This window comes from Oncorhynchus gorbuscha, linkage group LG04 (genome assembly GCF_021184085.1).
Source record: "Oncorhynchus gorbuscha isolate QuinsamMale2020 ecotype Even-year linkage group LG04, OgorEven_v1.0, whole genome shotgun sequence".
NCBI lineage: Eukaryota > Metazoa > Chordata > Actinopteri > Salmoniformes > Salmonidae > Oncorhynchus > Oncorhynchus gorbuscha.
Window position 1 is genome coordinate 27,223,022 of NC_060176.1, and position 20,272 is coordinate 27,243,293.

Genomic DNA, 20,272 nt, shown 5'->3' on the forward strand with positions numbered 1-20,272 from the left:
AGGAGGCTATATTTACAAGATTAAGGGTGGGACACAGCCAGTTGAATAAGACCTTGCATGTGATAGGAAAGCATCCAACAGGAAAATGTGAGTATTGCCAGGAAACAGAGACAGTGGAGCATGTATTGATACAGTGGGAACATTATTGGAGGGAAAGAGAGAGGATGAGATATAGTATGAGGGATAAGGGAATACAGGAAATTAGTTTAAAGAGTATATTGAGTAGGCACATAATTAGATGCAGTCTAAAATATTTTGTTATCTTTTTTAAAAGCAACGGGGCTGGCAGGTAGGATTTCGGTTCTCCCTGTCGCTGGCCCACACTCCAGTACAGTAGGTGGCGGTAATGCACCATAACGTTGGATGCCAACCGCCGATAAACCCCACCGAAGAAGTTCATCTCTTGCTTGTTTGTGCCTCTATTCTTTATTCTGAATGGTTGTTTTATAGCTACAGTTTTCAACCGACTAGCCGTTGAAGATGAACTCCACTGTATTGCTATTATTGACAATGTTCGTTGTATTAGGCAAAGTTGTTGGAGACAGAAGACTGACATTTGTAACTGTGGTGAGTATGCTAGTTATCCAGCGTATATAGTTGATATGCAAGTTGACTTGTTTTGCTGAAGTTCGCCAGCTAGGGGAAGTAACGTTAGCTAGCAAAACATGTGCTGTTGGCTAGCATTGGCTCTGGTAAACCTTATCGAGTCTGGACAGTTAGTGCTTTGTATCTTGCAAACTTTAAGCATAATAACGATTAACTGTTGCCTGTTTTAGGTCTGTACAAGCTAACGTTAGTGACCCCAATGACTATTTCACGTAACGTTAACTAACTACGATACTGAATTGTTACTATGTTGAGTTTGCTTTAGTAAGTGTGGCGATGTTAATGCAAGACAAAATACACATTTATTGAGTTTAGCCTAATTGTGTGGTTTTCGCTGAACTTCTTTATGCTGCTTGTGCTGGAAATGGAACAGCCCAGCTGTTCAACCAGTTTGTCACATGCCTAGAATATCATGTTTGGGTGACTTTAATAGATTTTCAATGTTGAACAATGTCTGTATCCTATTACATGTTTTACCTAGCTTTACCGTCATGGTGACCGATCACCTGTCAAAGCCTACCCTACTGATCGCTACCAGGAGAGCTCTTGGCCTCAGGGCTTTGGACAGCTCTCGCAGGTAAAGGCCAAAAATGTATTTTGACTGAATAACACTAGCCTAAATTTCAGAACCTGTTTTGCTAACATTCCACTACTTGTACTCAGTGTCATGCTAATGTCATGTTTAGCTTTTAATCTTTTATATTTGACTAGCCAAGTCCATTAACCTTTATTTATTATTAACTCGGCAAGACAGTTAAGAACAAATTATTATTTTCAATGATGGCCTAGGAACAGTGGGTTAACTGCCTTGTTCAGGGGCAGAACAACCAATTTTTACCTTTTCAGCTTGGGGATTAGATCCAGCAACCTTTCTGTTACTGGCCCAACACTCCAACCACTAGGCTACCTGCCAACTTGATAAGGAGTGGAACGATACCTCAAACTAACTTTTACCCAAGCTAGAATGAGTGTTGAAGAAGGATCCTGATGCACTGACGGGTGTGGTTCTTGCTGTACTAATAGCGCACCTTTTCTATGATCCCTACAGGTAGGAATGAGGCAGCACTTTGAGCTGGGACAAGCGCTGCGGAAACGCTATCAAGGTTTTCTCAATGATACCTATGACCGACGTGAGGTAATTTATAGTTTAGTTCCTTGTTGAAACTATGATGGTACTATCTCTGTCACACAATCATTTCAATGAGAAAAGTGAAGATAAAGATTTGCAAATTGTATTGTGTGTATCGCCCATGTTAAACAAACTGTGCACTCTGTCCAAATAATGGACTCTCTTCCTATAATGCACTAGGTCTTGAAGTATGTAAAGCCAGCTCTAGGCTGTAGCCACAACTGCAAAAATAAGTGATAACCACTACCCCTCCTATTGTTCATTGTCTAGATTGCTGTGAGAAGCACAGACTATGACCGGACCTTGATGAGTGCAGAGGCCAACTTGGCTGGATTGTACCCTCCCAATGGATCACAGGTCTTCAACCCAACACTGGAGTGGCAGCCTATTCCTGTTCACACTGTACCCCAGTTTGAGGAGAGGGTGAGCAGGGTGCTGAGGTCTTTGGTTACATCCAAAGATGAACAGCTGCCACAAAATACATTCTGAATATGATTGTTTTAAATAACAGGTTATTGGCTTCCTCCATACTAATGTTTCCATCTAAAATGTATTTATTTCAGCTTTTGTCGTTTCCCATTCCGGGTTGCCCTCGTTATAAAATCCTTATGAATGAGACGGAACACTCAGAAAAGTACCTCAACGTGACATTTCTATACAAAGTAAGTGTCACTGAAATTTAAGGTGAAGACTGGCTAATGAGGCTAGATACTTATTCCTTTGAAAAGGGATTACCTTTTCGTTAACTATCTATGGTTTGAGGCACAAACCGTTAGTACATCTGTATTTTTGTTCGTCACACGCAATATCAAAGGCAGCTCTGGGTCGATTTTGACTAAACTTCTGTGAATTATGCATCTTGCCAGAGATCTGCATTTACAAAATTAAACTGATTGGCCAGATGGTGGCGCTATAACAAGTGATTGAAAATGCTAACTTTGAAAGGTCACGTCCCTACTATCCCCGTTTGACCTAAAGTCATGAAATAATGGACATGGTTGCCTCTCCTCACAAGGATCAAATTTGCTTCAGGGATCCAAGATTAATTTTCTGCCACTAAGACTTTTTTGAAAAACGCTATTCTGTCACCGATTGACACGAAACATGATATGTGGCCTCTATGGACAAAGGTCTCTCAACACAATACTTTCCAGACTAGTACCTAAAACAACATGGCCGCTATTGCCCAGTAAACATTCATATGGGTGTGGTCTGGCACATAAATTCATATAAATCAGTCAAGGATATTTGTTTTAACAAAATTTAGTACACATGTTGCAAACACTGTCAAGACTCAACATATACAATAACATTCATATTGGCCACATGGTGGTTCTAGAATGGGCACGTTTACATCTCTTGATCTGTTTGACTCTGAGTGATAATTACGTACACCTGCTCAGGGATACAAGTCTAGCTAACCCACGTGATATTTCAGATACCACTTGCCCGATTTTGACGAGACTTGGGTGAATAATGCGTCTTGCCATAGAGATCCGTCATTTACAAAATTACACTGATTGGCCTAGGGGGCGCTGCATAATTTGTGGGGGATGGCATGTTTGCTGTTGCCTTGTTTCTACCTTGTTTTGAATTTCTTCTCCATCACTTGCCAACCACACATGTTGGCACAGCTCATCAATCTTAACTTTGAATGCCCCTTGTCTAGATTATCATTGTTTGATCCTTTGCTCTTACAGGACTTAATAACGATGATACAGGAGAGAACTGGTCTGAAGAACACCAACATTGAGACTGTTTGGAGTGTCTATGACACCCTGTTCTGTGAGGTAAGAAGCTTATATTACCTATGATAGCTATAATTCCTTACAGTTTTATCACTTTGCTTACAATCCATGTAGAATATATTTTGCGACATGTTACAGAATTTCCACCATACAGTTTGCCATAAATCATGCAGATTAAGTGAATGTTAAACTTTTACGTTAGTATGGGAAATGTTACCACAGGCAAAATTTTAGCTAGTGAGGAACCACAGTGGTTTATGAAAGTGAAAAAAGAACTGTGAGCTGGTGCTGTGGCTACTCAGCCTTATGACTGTTGAGAGGTGTGGGAAGTCATGTCAGTCTACTCTGGTCAGCTGAAATCAACCTGCCATGTAAAGACATTTGGAAATGGTTGGGGAGACACAAATGCAGCAATGTGGTCATAGATTGTCTCCGGCCAGATCAAAACAATTATTTGTATATCAAGAAATGTGTTCAATAAGAAATTTAGCCTATATCTACTTTCATTTTATTGGTGGTTACCTTGGTAACCTTGTTTTATTCAATGTTCTACACTAATGGTAGCAATATCATGCTATTTTACTTTAGAGACAACAGCATGTAGATTGCATTGGATTATCTTACAAACATTGTTATGTAATTTCACCTTGATGCAGTGTCATGATTATATTGGACTTTTAGTTTTCATTCTCCATCCATGTAATTTCAGGCAAGGCACAACATGACCGCTCCTGACTGGGTAACCCCTAACATCATGGATGATCTGAGAAAGCTCAAGGACTTTGGCTTTGAAATCATGTTTGAGGTCTACAAGCATCAGGAGAAAAGCCGGCTCCAAGGAGGTAATGCCAACTGTCAGAATGGGAAGGGCAGAAACTTGTTTTAGCTTAGCTATCTACATTCCCTTTGTATGTGCTATTTAGTGATGGCCAAGGCTGCGGAGCTGTAGGTAACTGTCCTGTCCCACCTCTCTGGTTTCCTTTTCCCCACACATGGGCCCAGTTTTTCAAAAGTTCTATCTGGATTTCGCCTGTCGGATAGGTTTAAATGCATAGAAATGGAATGAATAGAACAGACATGTGGTGGAAATTCTACCTTTAACTAATAATGAGGAGAGGCAAAGTCAATAATCAAAATATCACTTTTATTAACTTATTATAATAAGAGGCTGGTTGTACCACACAGGTGAAATGGAGTGAGAGCCTCCTGTACAAAGAGTACCTGGCCTTATATAGTCAAGTTATCCCATTCAAACATCTGCAAAAACACGTGCCCCTGTGTACAGTGCCTTGCAAAGTATTCATCCCCCTTGGTGTTTTTCCTATTTTATTGCATTACAACCTATAATATAAATAGATTTTTATTTGGATTTCAAAATAGTCCAAATTGGTGAAGTGAAATGAAAAATATGACTTGTTAAAAAATATTCTGACATTTCTTTTATACAAAAAAATGGAAAAGTGGTATTCATCCCCTTTCACCCCCTTTGCTATGAAGCCCCTAAATAAGATCTGGTGTAACCAATTACCTTCAAAGTCATAATTAGTTAGGTTGCACACAGGTGGACTTTATTTAAGTGGCACATGATCTCAGTGTGTATATATACACCTGTTCTGAAAGGCCCCAGAGTCTGCAACACCACTAAGCAAGGGGCACCACCAATCAAGCGGCACCATGAAGACCAAGGAGCTCTCCAAACAGGTCAGGGACAAAGTTGTGGAGAAGTTCAGATCAGGGTTAGGTTGTTAAAAAATATAAAAAACTTTGAACAACCCACGGAGTACCATTTAAATTATTATTTAAATGATTATTAAGAAATGGAAAGAATACGGCACCACAAACCTCTCGAGAGAGCAGCCCACCAAAACTCACAGACTAGGCAAGGAGGGCATTAATCAGAAAGGCAACAAAGAGACCAAAGATAACCCTGAAGGAGCTGCAAAGCTCCACAGTGGAGATTGGAGCCCTACACTCCGCAGAGCTGGGCTTTAATGAAGAGTGACCAGAAAAAAAGCCCATTGTTAAAAGAAAAAAATAAGCAAACACTTTTGGTGTTCGCCAAAAGGCATGTGGCAGACTCCCCAAACATGTGGAAGAGGGTACTCTGGTCAGATGAGACTAAAATGGATCTTTTTGGCCATCAAGGAAAACACTATGTCTGGCGCAAACCCAACATCCCTCATCACCCGAGAACAACATCCCCACAGTGAAGCATGGTGGTGGTAGCATCATGCTGTGGGGATGTTTATCCATTGGCAGGGACCGGGAAACTGGTCAGATTTAAAGGAATGATGGATGGCACTAAATACAGGGAAATTCCTGAGGGAAACCTGTTTCAGTCTTCCAGAGATTTGAGACCGAACAGGGATTCACCTTCCAGCAGGACAATGACGCTAAGCATACTGCTAAAGCAACACTTGAGTGGTTTAAGGGGAAACATTTCAATGTCTTGGAATGGCCTAGTCAAAGCCTAGACCTCAATCCAATTGACTATCTGTGGTATGACAAAGATTGCTGTACACCAGCAGAACCCATCCAACTTGAAGGAGCTGGAGCAGTTTTCCCTTTGAAGAATGGGCAAAAATCCCAGTGTCTAGATGTGCCAAGCTTATAGAGACAAACCCTAATAATCACGTAGCTGTAATTACTGCAAATGGTGGCTCTATAAAGTTTTAACTTTGGGGGAAGGGGGGGTGAACAGTTATGCACGCTCAAGTTTGTTTCATTTTTTTTTTATGTGCATTTTAAAGTGGTAGGCGTGTTGTGTAAATCAATTGATACAACCCACCCCCAAAAAAAATATTTTCATTGCAGGTTGTAAGGCAACAAAATTGGAAAAATTCCAAGGGGGATGAATACTTTCGCAAGCCACTGTGTGTATGAAGGGAGACAACTGGGTGAAAAGGTTGCCTCCGTCTGTTGCAACTGAGTGAGTACAATCGGGACCAGAATGACAGAGGAATTATGTCTGGAGTTACTTCCTAACAGTAGCTCAACGGTTCCCCCATTTTGGGAAAGCAAGTGCCTTTAACTGACGGCCCAGATTATGTATGGTTTTACTGGTCACACACACACGCAAAACATCAATATTTCGCCCAGAAACAGGCTCCAAACCGAATAGCTTTATCGTTGGTGTGCAGGATATAACCTTTACTGTCTCCAGCTAACTTAAGAAGAACCAGTCTGTTTCTGTCAATTCTTGGCTGAGTGCCCAGACATCATGGGGTCATTCTACACATACAGAACAGTTAGAACAGGCCTCTATTAATGCGCACACGCTTTTCTATCTTATGAGTTTAAAGAAATGAACTCAAGCACAATGCCTAGGCTTAAAGACAGTTATTTTAGTACAAAAGCATTAGTAAGGTTTAACAGAAAATGCCTTCACACAAATCCTTGGCCACATGAGAGAAATGTGACCATTTGCACAATCATCCTAAAATCACAAAATAAATGAGGTTGTGTTGTCTTACAATAACTTCAAAACAATAGTATTAAATTATGTAGAAGACTATAATTCTGTGCTCTTGCAGACATTGATTCAGCTTTGATCTTACTTTAGTAACAAGCACCATTTGCCAGAGTAGCCTGTTCTCTACGGGTAGAGCACAGACTGTGCGTAAAGTAGAGGGTACTGCACATGAGCAGAAGCTTCGGGACCTTTATCTGTCGGGAAGAGGGGTCCATAAAAGTTGGATGGGCAGCCACTCCGTTTAGCTATTGCAATTATTCATTTGGCCATCAAATATATGGAAGAGAGACTAGAGATTTGAATATGCACTCATACATATTTGAGTTGAGCGTACTAAGCCAAACGGTTAAACTACTTTGCACATCATCGAGATAAGAGTAACCCCACACCCACCATTTGATGTCAGCTGATGTTTTATGTAATGCCAATAGCACTGAAGGAATGAGATAAGAGATGGTAAATCTTCTCATTGTCTAGATAACTGCTCACTTATATGCTTTTACTACTCTCATCAAATAGGTGTCCTATTGGGTAGCATTGTAAATAACATCTCAGAGTCTGCACTTCCCGACTCTAATCGCCGTCTGAAGATGATGATGCTCTCTGCGGTAAGCTTTTAAATCTTGTGCATGATCTCCTTTTTATGTGGATGCTTTAGCCTGTTTGCTGGAAATTGTTCATCTAATGCAGGGACGGGTAACTGGTGGACTTTTGAAATTTGGTTGTGCATCAGCTGTCAGCTGAGGGGGGGGGCTGTGTAAATGTAGGTACTCATACTGATGAGCCACTGTGGCCCCTCATGATTTTTGTTGTTATTATATGTGTGTGTATGGCCCCCACCCCCATCAAAGCTGCCTATCCCTAATCCAATGCTTGAGTCTTGTGTTACTTTTCAGCATGACACCACCATTGTGGCTTTGCAGTCGAGTTTGAGTATCTTCAATGGAAAGCAGCCACCCTATGCCTCCTGCCACATATTTGAACTATATCAGGAAGACAACGGGTAGGTTGTACTGTGATGGAATAAGACCCAAGTAGCTATTCCAAGCTTTATGTGGTTATACTGTATTATCTCGAATAAGATAGATTCAGTCAAAATAAATATATATCAGATTTTGAGATCTGCTGTCCGTCTGATATAGAAAGTTTAACTCCTCTTTAGATCATTCACAGTGGCCATGTTTTACCGCAATGACACCAGAAGAGCACCTTACCAACTGGCTGTACCTAGCTGTGACCTCTTCTGCCCCCTGGAGGACTTTGTGCGCCTCACCAAACCATCCATCCCAGAGGATTGGGGCAAGGAGTGCATGGTGGAGTCTCCTAGAAAGGATAAAGGTATGATTGCCGTTTGAAGAGCCTTGAAGCCATAGAATGTAGAACACTTTAAAGGAATACTTCGGGATTTTGTCAGAAGCCGTTTATCTACTTCCCCAGTGTAGGATCAACTTGTGGATACAATTTTTATGTCTCTGTGTGCAGTTTGAAGAAAGTTGCTCACTAGCGTTACCCATAGACTTCCAGTCATTGCACTAACGCTAGTTAGCATTGGATTGCAAAACTACCTCCTACTTCCTTCATACTAGACACACAAAATTGTATCCACGAGTTCATCTGACTCTGGGGAAATAGATAAAGGGACAAAATCTCAAAGTATCCCTTGAAATTAAAAAGATGCAAGAAAGAAGATTTTGACACCCACTGTCTCTGATTGTTCTGAAATGGTTTCTGTAGTTAGAAATGGAAATGATAAGCATTCACTCAACATTATTTTGTTGGAATATCATTTGATCTCTGAGAAATTAGCCTAATTAAATTGCACCTCCCCTCTGCGCACACCTCGACTATCTCTATCTGCTTAAGCACGGTTCATGACACTCTGTTCACACCCCTCTTGTTGGTGGAGAGAACATTTCAGGTTTAACACTCATTTTATTGCAATTCTATACATTTTGCCATGTGTATTCATGGGATATTTGAGTGACTCAAACATGACAAAATCTATGCGTTAAAAAACCTAGCTAAAAAACATTAGCTGGCATGAGCTACTTGATTTTTACATTTTTGACATGTTATAAATGGCTAACTTTTGTCAGTCATTACACGAGAAACAGATGATGCACTACCCATTTTCGAAATTGCACCTTTTGCGTTCTACTATTACAACTTTAAAGAGCAAGTTCAAAGATGCAGTAAGTTCCTGTTAATGCCAGTATGTATGATGGGACATAAATTAAACGGGCCTATTTATATAAAGAATATGAATTCTGAGGGCAGAAATGATATTAAAGCATTAGACCTCTCACTAAAGGCATCAGTCATACAAAAGGTATTCTTAAATTCAAACTGGTTCTCTAGCAAATTAGTAATTATGTCTCACCCCATGTTCAAGAATGGCCTGTTTTCCCTTTATTCAGATTATAACCGCTCACTTTCGGTTATTTGAAAACAAAATAATCTCAAATGTTTTTTTTTAACCAACCTTAGAAAGTTGCCATTTCAGTTTAATCACCCTGAAAAGAGGTCAAATAATACAAAAATACAGCTATGCCATATAAATTGCTAACTAGTTGAGAGATTTTTTTATGTACAGTGGCTTGTGAAAGTATTCACCCCTTTGGCATTTTTCATATTTTGTTGCCTTACAACCTAGAATTAAAATTGATTTTTGGGGGTGTTTGTTTCAATTGATTTACACAACATGCCTACTACTTTGAAGACGCTAAATATTTTTTGTGAAACGAACAATAATTAAGACAAAAAAAAATGAATTTGAAAGCCAACTTTTGCAGCAATTACAGCTGCAAGTCTCTTGGGGTATGTCTCTAGGCTTGGCACATCCAGCCACTGGGATTTTTGCCCATTCTTCAAGGCAAAACTGCTCTAGCTCCTTCAAGTTGGATGGGTTCTGCTGATGTTCAGCCATCTTTGTCATACTACAGATTGTCAATTGGATTGAGGTCTGGGCTTTGACTAGGCCATTCCAATACATTGAAATGTTTCCCCTTAAACCACTCAAGTGTTGCTTTAGCAGTATGCTTAGGGTCATTGTCCTGCTGGAAGGTGAATCTTGGTCTCAAATCTCTGGAAGACTGAAAAAGGTTTCCCTCAAGAATTTCCCTGTATTTAGTGCCGTCCATCATTCCTTGAAATCTGACCAGTTTCCCGGTCCCTGCCGATGGATAAACATCCCCACAGCATGATGCTACCACCACCATGCTTCACTGTGGGGATGTTGTTCTCGGGGTGATGAGGGGTGTTGGGTTTGCGCCAGACATAGTGTTTTCCTTGATGGCCAAAAATATACATTTTAGTCTCATCTGACCAGAGTACCTTATTTCACATGTTTGGGGAGTCTCCCACATGCCTTCTGGCGAACACCAAAAGTGTTTGCTTATGTTTTCTTTGAACAATGGCTTTTTTTCTGGCCACTCTTCATTAAAGCCCAGTGGAGTGTACGGCTTAAAGTGATCCTATGCACACAGGTACTCTAATGTCCGCTGTGGAGCTTTTCAGCTCCTTCAGGCTTATTTTTGGTCTCTTTGTTTCCTCTATGATTAAAACCCTCCTGTTTGGAGAGCTCCTTGGTTTTCATGGTGCCGCTTGATTGGTGGTGCCCCTTGCTTAGTGGTGTTGCAGACTCTGGGGCCTTTTCAGAACAGGTGTGTGTGTGTATGCCCAGTTTGGACATTTTCACTTAGGGGTGTACTCACTTTTGTTGCCAGCGGTTTAGACATTAATGGCTGTGTTGAGTTATTTTGAGGGGACAGCAAAGTTACACTGTTATACAAGCTGTACACTCAATACTTTACATTGTAGCAAAGTGTAATTTCTTCAGTGTTGTCACATGAAAAGATATACTCAAATATTGACAAATGTGAGGTGTTTACTCACTTTTGTGATATACTGTATATATTGCACACAGGTGGACTTTAATTGTGACTCCTGAAGGAAAAACACCAATGGGGATTAATAATTTGGCAAGGCACTGTACTGATTCCATGGCACATGGTTTATGAATTGACATGCAAAACGACATTGGACTTAAAACTTTTAATTATTTTACAAAATTATTGTAACCAGTAGAATGTTATATACTACCGTTCAAAAGTTTGGGGTCATTTACATACAGGAAATTAGTTGCAAAATAAATAGGAAATTATGTTTTTTAATAGAAATATTAATTGTGTCCTTCAAACTTTGGCTTCGTCAAAGAATCCTCCATTTACAGCAGTTATAGCCTTGCAGATCTTTGGCATTCTAGTTGTCAATTTGTTGAGGTAGTCTGAAGAGATTTCGCCCCATGCTTCCTGAAGCACCTCCCACAAGTTGTATGGCACTTCTTACGTACCATACGGTCAAGCTGCCCCCACAACGGCTCAATAGGGTTGAGATCTGGTGACTGCTGGCCACTCCATTATAGACGGAATACCAGCTGACTGCTTCTTCCCTAAATAGTTGTTGTATAGTTTGGAGCCATACTTTGGGCCATTGTCCTGTTGTAGGAGGATATTATCTCCAATTAAACACCGTCCACAGGGTATGGCATGGCGTTGCAAAATGGAGTGATAGCCTTCCTTCTTCAAGATCCCTTTTACCCTGTACAAAATCCCCCACTTTACCACCACCAAAGCACCCCCAGACCATCACATTACCTCAACCATGCTTGACAGATGGCGTCAAGCATTCCTCTAGCATCATAATTTTTTTTCTGCACCTCACGAATATTCTTCTTTGTGATCCAAACACCTCAACTTAGATTTCTGTCAACACTTTTTTCCAAGCTTCCACTGTCTGTTCTGCCCATCTTACAATTTTATTTTTTGGGGCCAGTCTGAGAGATGGGTTTTCTTTGCAACTCTGCCTCGGTCAGTCGCCTCTTCACTGTTGACGTTGAGACTGGTGTTTTGCGGGTACTATTTAATGAAGCAGCCAGTTGAGGACTTGTGAGGCATCTGTTTCTCAAACTAGACACTAATGTACTTGTGCTCTTGCTCAGTTGTGCACTGGGGCCTCCCACTCCTCTTTCTATTCTGGTTGGAGCCAGTTTGCAATGTTCTGTGAAGGGAGTAATACACCGTTTTACAAGATCTTCAGTTTCTTGGCAATTTCTTGCTTGGAATAGCCTTCATTTCTCAGAACAAGAATAGACTGACGAGTGTCAGAAGAAAGGTCTTTGTTTCTGGCCATTTTGAGCCTGTAATCGAACCCACAAATGCTGATGCTCCAGATACTCAACTAGTCTAAAAAAGGCCAGTTATATTATTATTTAAATCAGGACAACAGTTTTCAGCTGTGCTAACATAATTGCAAAAAGGTTTTCAAATGATCAATTTGAAATGATAAACTTTGATTAGCTAACACAACGTACCATTGGAACACATGAGTGATGGTTGCGGATAATTTGCCTATGTAGATATTCCATAAAAAGCAGCTGTTTCCAGCTACACTAGTAATTTACAACATTAACAATGTCTACATTTTATTTCTGAACAGTTTGATATTTTAATGGACCAACAAATGTATTTTTTTTCTAAAACAAGGACAATTCTAAGTGACTCAACTTTTGAACAAATGTATGCATGTTTTATTTTTTTACCCCTAAAAAATAATATATGGGGGATTGGAAATGATGCAGACAATTACAGTGATGGAAGCTACAAACTATCTACAATGTTAAAGCTGAGCCACCACCTAGAAATTAGGAAAAAGGAGGACATTTGGACAATATATTTATTAAATATATGAATTCTATTAAAGAAATTCAGATAAATTATATTTCAACAAAATAAAGTTGCAGGAATGCTTATGTTTCTAGCTGCAGGAACTATTTCAGAACACTTTGAGATGTTTGGTGTCATTGTTTGCTGAAATGACATGGAACGACTAATATTGTGTTTTTGTCATATCTACTGTCTTCTCTGGTCTCATCAGAGGTGGTCATCGGACTAGCAGTTTGTGGCTGTTTGCTCTTCCTCCTTATCGTCCTCATGCTCGCTGTGCTTTGTCGGCAACGTGATCCCTCCAACGGATACAGTCAGATTCACACTGAGTTTGAGTCTTGACAAACTCCACCATAGGCAGGATTCATGGGATAGTGAAGATGTTTGAATGCCTCAGTTCTGCCCTCTGGTGGGGATGCAGGAAAAGGGAACACTGGACTGCTTTTAGTGCAACTTTTATTTTTTAAATATTTCCTTCAAAGTGGACTGTGGCCTTTTACCAAAAATGCACAGAAACTTACTTGAGAGGACAAAGATGATCTCGTCCTCTAGTCATCTGTTGTCATGGTAAGTATTCCTAAGCTTGTAAATGAAGTTGGCTACTGGATTTGGACAACTGCCTTTTTAATGTTTTCAAATACTACTTGTACTCATTTTACTCACGGGTCCAAGTCACCTATCCAGCGTTCTTACAAAATGTGGACCACTGGATGCTTCATGCTTGTTTGATTCTCCCCTTGAAGAATAATGATCATTGTGACACTGAACCTGAGGACTGCGTGTGCTTCATTCTATCCAAAGAACATATTTTGTCCAACACTGTACTGAGCATTCTTCTAGCAAGTAATTTTTATAAAGAATGCTATTTATTTCCCCTGGTGGTGACTGTCATGGTACTTGGAGAAGCTTTCACATCACAGTACTTTTGGTGAAGGCGTTGCTCTATATGTCAGAGGAACCTACTAACAAGCCTGTCATGCTTTGTGCCTTGGGCTGTTAGATTCCATTTAAGGCACAGCAATTCATGTATTTGCTGAAAGTGCTACATGTATCTGTCACTGCCCTCGTTCTGCTCTTTTAAAACTGCCTCTTGAGGTTGTTTAGTTTAAGCACAAGTGATTACTTTTGAATCTAAATCAGTTTTCACCCCCCCCCCCACAAAAAAAGTTAAAATAAATAACTACATTGTAATTATTACAGTAATATACCTTTCTAAATTAGAGTGCAGAGTTCACAAACTGAGGCTCTCCATCAAACAAGTCAGAGTATTTCAAGCAGCTGCCAACTGTAATTAGTGCTGAGCGATTAGTGCTTTTTGAGGTCGTTTTGGTTGTATTGGGTTGAATGCTGTAACGCTAAATAAACAATTAATAAAAGTCCAATGTTTGTAGTGACTGCTTATTAGACATTTATTTACATGACTTTACTATAAAATATTTCAGTTTTATATATTACATTAGATTTTATTTGACTATTTAATTGTCATCTCAGCTCTATACAAAATAAAACAAAAGTCCACACTGTTGGTAGGGACTGTAGATTACTGCTTATCACTTATTAACCATCATGCATTCTATAATTATACTATAATAAATAAAATCTATTTTATTTGACTTTCATTTCTATAGAGCTGCTGCCTATGCTGTCTGACAATCACTTTTAGTAGTTAAGTAAATTAAAGGTATACTTTTATGACTGAATACCAACTATTAATCACTTAGATCTATTTTCATGTAGAGATACCTTGAAGCAACTGCTCGCTATCCCTTTCGAGAGACCATTCTTCTGTCTTTTCTCTCTCTCTGTCTCTCTGTCTCTGTCTTCCCCACACTAACCTAATGCAGCTGGTGTAAAAGAAACACAGACCAGAGAAGTTGGCTTTATCACCCGAGAAACGGCGCAATGTGCATGTTGAGCTCGGGGGAAAAAGCACAATTGAACCGAGATCAATTAGTTAAAAATAACCAACATGACGGTTAATCGCTTAGCGCTGGCTGTAGTTTCATTTGCATGTGTTCATCCCATTGTGTTTTCATGGGCAATTACTAATTATAATGGTGCCTATTGTTGAACCAGATGTCTGGTTAAAGTTGTCCAACTGATTTTTGCATACATCATGGGGTCCAAATCATGTCTCAATTTTAAAACATTGCTGCAGTCGAGAGCTGTACATCATTTATGTGTATTGACAGACTGGAGAGTAATTCTGATCTGTAATATGTTGTGCTAACAGTCATAGATAATTGGTTTCGCCATAGTGATGGAATTATTGCAACAATACTTTGAGATTGTTTGCCTTTACGCTTGCAATACTGTTTAACATTAATGATTTTATGTCCTGATATGCTGGAAATTAGTTGTAAGCATTTTATGCGCTGGGAATTCGCAAGGCTTTATTTGAGTCACTGTTGATGTTTGGATTGCTTAAACTGCATTTTGAGTATATTTTTATCAATAGTCTTATTGCACTTTTTTATTTTATTAAGTTCCATTCTTAAAATGATTTGGTCTAGTACTTTTTCCGATACGCAGGGGAATATACAGGTGACTGACGAATTAAAGTTAAGTAATAGGGCGTTGGGTCACCACGAGGTGACAATCGCTTCAATGCGTCTTGGCATAGATTCTACAAGGGGGGAGTTTACCCAAGTGGAGCCAGAGTAAATGGAACGTACAGTAATATCCTTTAAATGCACATTGAGGTGGCAATGATAGAACTGGGGGTTGGCATCCACTCTCACATAAAAACATAAGTGCAGATGAAAGACAGATGGCGAGAGGGAGAGCATGTTCAAGCCTTGTCAGTCATCAATCATCAGGAGGTGAAATGCAAAACTGACCTTGGATCATTAAATCTGGAACAACTACATCTGTATTTCAATGTAAAGCGTCTCTTTAAAAATACTTCCTGTTGACCTGACCAAGTGACATCTCACCTCTGATCATGCTGTGCACTCTTATGTAGCCAGTTCAGATGCTGGAGGGGTTCACCGACACAGCTGATGTAACCTAGAGGATTTAGGGAGAAGGGAAGTTATTAATAATAAACTTTTTATTATTTTCATGAAATGCTATGACTGCTGAAATAAAGGATAATGAGTGACACCCTAGCGGGTGTCAAAAGGGGGACTTAAATTTCACACTATTTTCTTTTGTTCTGTTTTTGAATGAGCTGTTCTCTTTTGACATGAAGGTAGTTTAAACTTTGTAACTGTTATATGATTCATTGCTGAATTTTTGTTCACACCCTTGGGGTTATTTTACATTATAGCCATTACCATATATATGATTGAATAGTGGATGTATGTATGTGTTATGCTACCTAGCTGATTTGGAACATTGTTAAAAGTATCAGGGCCATGGAACTTTCTCATGCTGAAAACAATACAGAAGGGAGGGCACATTCAGAGCGTGGGGTTGCGAGAACAAGCGTTCTTTTTGTTAGATAACAGGAGCCAGGTGCGAGATAACGGTATGGAGCATGAGACCCATCTTTCAGTTTTTGCAGCCATTTTGGGAGGGGGATCCAGTTGCTGTTATTGATTAAAGTTCTCCATTGTATGTCGTGTTCCATCTGGGATGGGAAGAGGGGGAAATTATTTTTCTTTGTGGGCCATTTCCTTATAGACTTACCTAGTTTAGGCTATTTTTCCTTTTTGGATTATGTTTTCGTTTTTGCTTGGAGTAATGTATCTGGACTATATCACATCTCATAGGAGATGTGAAGAGAGGGAATCACAACTTTTTCCTGCTGGAAAAAGTTGGCTAATGTGGACAATCATTTTACTTTTATTTTGAGCTGTTCTCTGCTCTGTTAAATGAGGGTTGTAAGTTCCTAGGTGGCTGGTAGCCAATTTAATACATAGTGGGATTGAATGGAGAACATGATGGTAATACATATATATCTATTTCTGTTTAATACCGTGCCTTATTTCATAGTCCCTTTGGGAGAAGTTTCTCTTTGTGTCTGGATCTAGTTAGGTTGTGTCACGTCTCTGGTGAGACGTGAAGAGAGGGTTTTGTAAAGAATTGCTATTTCTTATGCAGGTGACCAACCTACTGCTAAATACATGGCTACAACTCACAGTAAAGCATGTGGGGTCCCCTACAGGATAGCTCCCACATTACACACAATCTCCCTTTTAACCGAACACTGTGTGCCCGAAGAGGATTCTACGATGACGGACAGACAACTGAGCCAATGGCGGAAGACTACAGACTACACCCAGCTGAACCAATCCGGAGATCCGATCTTCCGGAGTCAACCTACTTTCTGTGCGGTATATTAGGGCTGTGCTGATTGTTTACGCCCTCTTTTCCTGCTGTTCTGTGCGAGCGAACGGGAGAGCCGTAATTACGCTGTACTAGATATCTTCACTCTGAATAAACTGTCGCTTGTCATAACAATTTTACCACCTTGTCTGAATCGATCCTTGACCGGCTCGCCCATCTACATATCTAAATTACTAACACTAGCTAAATTGGACAAATTAGCTAGCAAGCTAACTAGCTAAATTGCCATACATGTTTAATTATTTTCGACCTGTCCCAAAATCAATGTAATTGGTTCAGAGTTTTTGATATTATAACCTGCGTGTCGTGATCGCGTTTGGTGTAGGGGGACAAAATACATTTATGCACGATGGCGTACGTGCACAGCCCGTTTGGGTTCGTGTCACGGCCATGTGTTGGTCTCAAACAGGTTACAATGTTGCACAAACTGTTGCGTCAAATCTACCCCCTGACAGAACCCCCCCCCCTTCCTTTCGCATGAACGCGCATGCACTCAATTCTGCATTGCTGTGGCTTGCTTGCTAGTTGGGATTTCTGCTCTTCACTCCGTTGTCAGGATAGCCTGTTTAATATAACACACACACATTCATTATTAATTTCGGTTGCCCATGCTGACGTGAAGTCTGTTCTAGAGATAGTGTTTGACTCTAGTGACAAAGTGCCACAGAAAGTATTAAGCACTGGATTAGTAATAATGCATTCACTTTATAGAGCGTTTTTATTGTAGCGCTGGTGATTTTAAGTGTCAAGGCTGTTGCCTAATATGTAAATTATAGTAGCCTAATATGTAAATTATAGTAGCCTATGTCACAATTGCAATGTTAGGCTCATTCCATAGCCTTTGTAGGATGAATAATAATTGATTGAATTCATAGAGTGCTTTTCATGAAAACACTGGCAACAATGTGTCCTATGTTTAGTTGTAACCACACGGGAGTCACAGATCATCTGACCAAAGCAGTAAAGAAGATCATTGAATTTCATGACTGTTTCTGAAAATGATTTGGTTTGGTGAGTGTACAGTATTCATTCACCTGTTTGTTTATGCTGGGAAAACATTCGGTCCAGATGTTCTTTGAATTGGGGATATGTGTCCCATCTGTAGCACCAATGACGTTTGGAAAATCTGTGGGATGAATTAGGCTATCATGTTTATCATGTTGTCTAGGTTTATTCATTTGGGATTAGAAAATCATTGCTAGCAGTCAATTGAGCGCAGCCTACTGTACCTGCAATCCTGTAAAAGTCCTCCTTGACAGTTTGAAGGCCAGGGAATGCAACAAGTAGCCTACATTAAAACATCTATTCAATGCAAGGTAGGCTCTACACACAGTTGCCTTGCCAAATATACTGAACAAAAATATAAACGCAACAATTTCAAAGATTTTGAGTTACAGTTCATATAAGGAACTCAGTCAATTGAATGAACGCAATATGGCCTAATTTATGGATTTCACAAGACTGAGAATACAGATATGCATATGCATATGTTGGCCACAGATACCTTCCCTACCTTTAAAAAGGTAGGGAAGCGGCAAGAAATCACAAAGAAATACACAGAGTTTGTACAGCAGTCAAAGTGAAACCGCAATGGGTTACACTTGATATATACAGTGCTTTCGGGAATTATTCAGACTCCTTCACTTTTTACACATTTTGTTACATTACAGCCTTATTCTAAATAAAATAAAAAATCTGCATCAATCTACACACAATACCCCATAAGGACAAAGCAAATGTATATGTATTTCTTAAACAAATGCCTTAATTACGTAGGCATTCAGACCCTTTGCTATGAGACTCGAAATGGAGCTCAGTTGCATCCTGTTTACATTGATAATCGTTGATGTTTCTACATCTTGAGTGAAGTCCACCTGTGGTAAATTTAATTGATTGGACATAATTTGGAAAGGCACACACCTGTCTATATAAGGTCCCACAGTTTTTTAAATTGTGTACATTTTTTAAATTTAAATATATATATATTTTTAACCTTTTTAATTGAATTTAGAGATATCATCTCTATTGTTCTATGTCAAATGTTTTATTTTATTTTAGTAAATATCCAAAACATACAATATATAATTGCAGTGAAGCTGCTCAACAACTACACCACACCAGTCATCCAACAGACAGCAATTCAGAGTGACACACAGAAGCATCCAGGGTCAATACCCTGCTCAAGGGCACATCGACAGATCTCCCACAAGGCCAAATACCGGGACCCGAAACCTCCAAGATCTCCCCCACAGTTCCCCAACAGCTGCCCCTCAACCATCCGAGACCCCTCCCACAGCCTGCCCCCCGCCACACCAATAAATAAAACATCTAATTTATTCTAGACCTCCCCCAAAAAACAAAAGGACATAAAGGACAACTAAAATCTTAACGGCAAGGCCAACTGTATATGTTTGAGTGGATGTCTGGCACTATTTACATGTGTTTGTCCATGTATGTGTGTGTTTGAATGTGTGTATACGTACAAACACCTGCACGGCATCAGCCTCGGGCAAACCGGCATTAGCTGCAAAACACCAGTCTCAACGCAAACAGTGAAGAGGCGACTCAGGGATGCTGGCCTTCTAGGCAGAGTTCCTCTGTCCAGGGTCTGTGTTCTTTTGCCCATCTTAATCTTTTATTTTTATTGGCCAGTCTGAGATGTGGCTTTTTCTTTGCAACTCTGCCTAGAAGGCCAGCATCCCGGAGTTGCCTCTTCACTGTTTGTGTTGAGACTGGTGCTTTGCGGGTACTATTTCATGAAGCTTCCAGTTGAGGACTTGTGAGGCGTCTTTTTCTCAATCTGGACACTCTAATGTACTAGACCTCTTGCTCAGTTGTGCACCGGGGCCTCCCACTCTTTCTATTCTGGTTACAGCCAGTTTGTGCTGTTCTGTGAAGGGAGTAGTACACAGCGTTGTACGAGATCTTCAGTTTCTTGTCAATTTCTCGCATGGAATAGCCTTAATTTCTCAGAACAAGAATAGACTGACGTATTCTTAGTTACTAGCCATTTTGAGCCTGTAATCGAACCCACAAATGCTGATGCTCCAGATACTCAACTAGTCTATAGAAGGCCAGTTTTATTGCTTCAATTTTTTTTGTATTGTTTGGAAATAATTCCCTACCGTAATCTTAATTCAGTGGGAGAGGATGAGACGGAAAAAAGAACATCTACTTCAAATATTTAGCTTCCTCTTTTAAAATATCATTCGGAAATCATTGATGACTCCATCTTCAGTAACGAGTTTCTGCAAATGATTTTTGTTAGCGTTCCTTTGTTGGAGATTCAGGAAGAATGTTG

The 20,272-nt window shown here is 39.9% G+C and overlaps 1 protein-coding gene across 1 annotated transcript; it reads left to right on the forward strand.

Annotated features, from left to right (window-relative positions):
• Positions 1–361: 361 nt before the first annotated feature.
• LOC124033925 (lysosomal acid phosphatase-like) lies at positions 362–14,060 on the forward strand. The gene is made up of 11 exons (XM_046346375.1): positions 362–567; positions 1,088–1,183; positions 1,655–1,741; positions 2,006–2,158; positions 2,299–2,397; positions 3,436–3,525; positions 4,193–4,325; positions 7,475–7,563; positions 7,852–7,958; positions 8,118–8,293; positions 12,890–14,060. The coding sequence occupies exons 1-11, from the start codon at positions 481–483 to the stop codon at positions 13,018–13,020; spliced, it is 1,248 nt and encodes a 415-aa protein (XP_046202331.1). The 5' UTR covers positions 362–480; the 3' UTR covers positions 13,021–14,060.
• The last annotated feature ends 6,212 nt before the right edge of the window (positions 14,061–20,272 follow it).

Coding starts and splice junctions, on each gene's coding strand:
- LOC124033925 (XM_046346375.1), top strand. CDS start 481: ATGAACTCCACTGTATTGCTATTATTGACAATGTTCGTTGTATTAGGC. Junction 568..1,087: donor GACTGACATTTGTAACTGTG/GTGAGTATGCTA, acceptor TGTTTTACCTAG/CTTTACCGTCATGGTGACCG. Junction 7,959..8,117: donor CTATATCAGGAAGACAACGG/GTAGGTTGTACT, acceptor ACTCCTCTTTAG/ATCATTCACAGTGGCCATGT.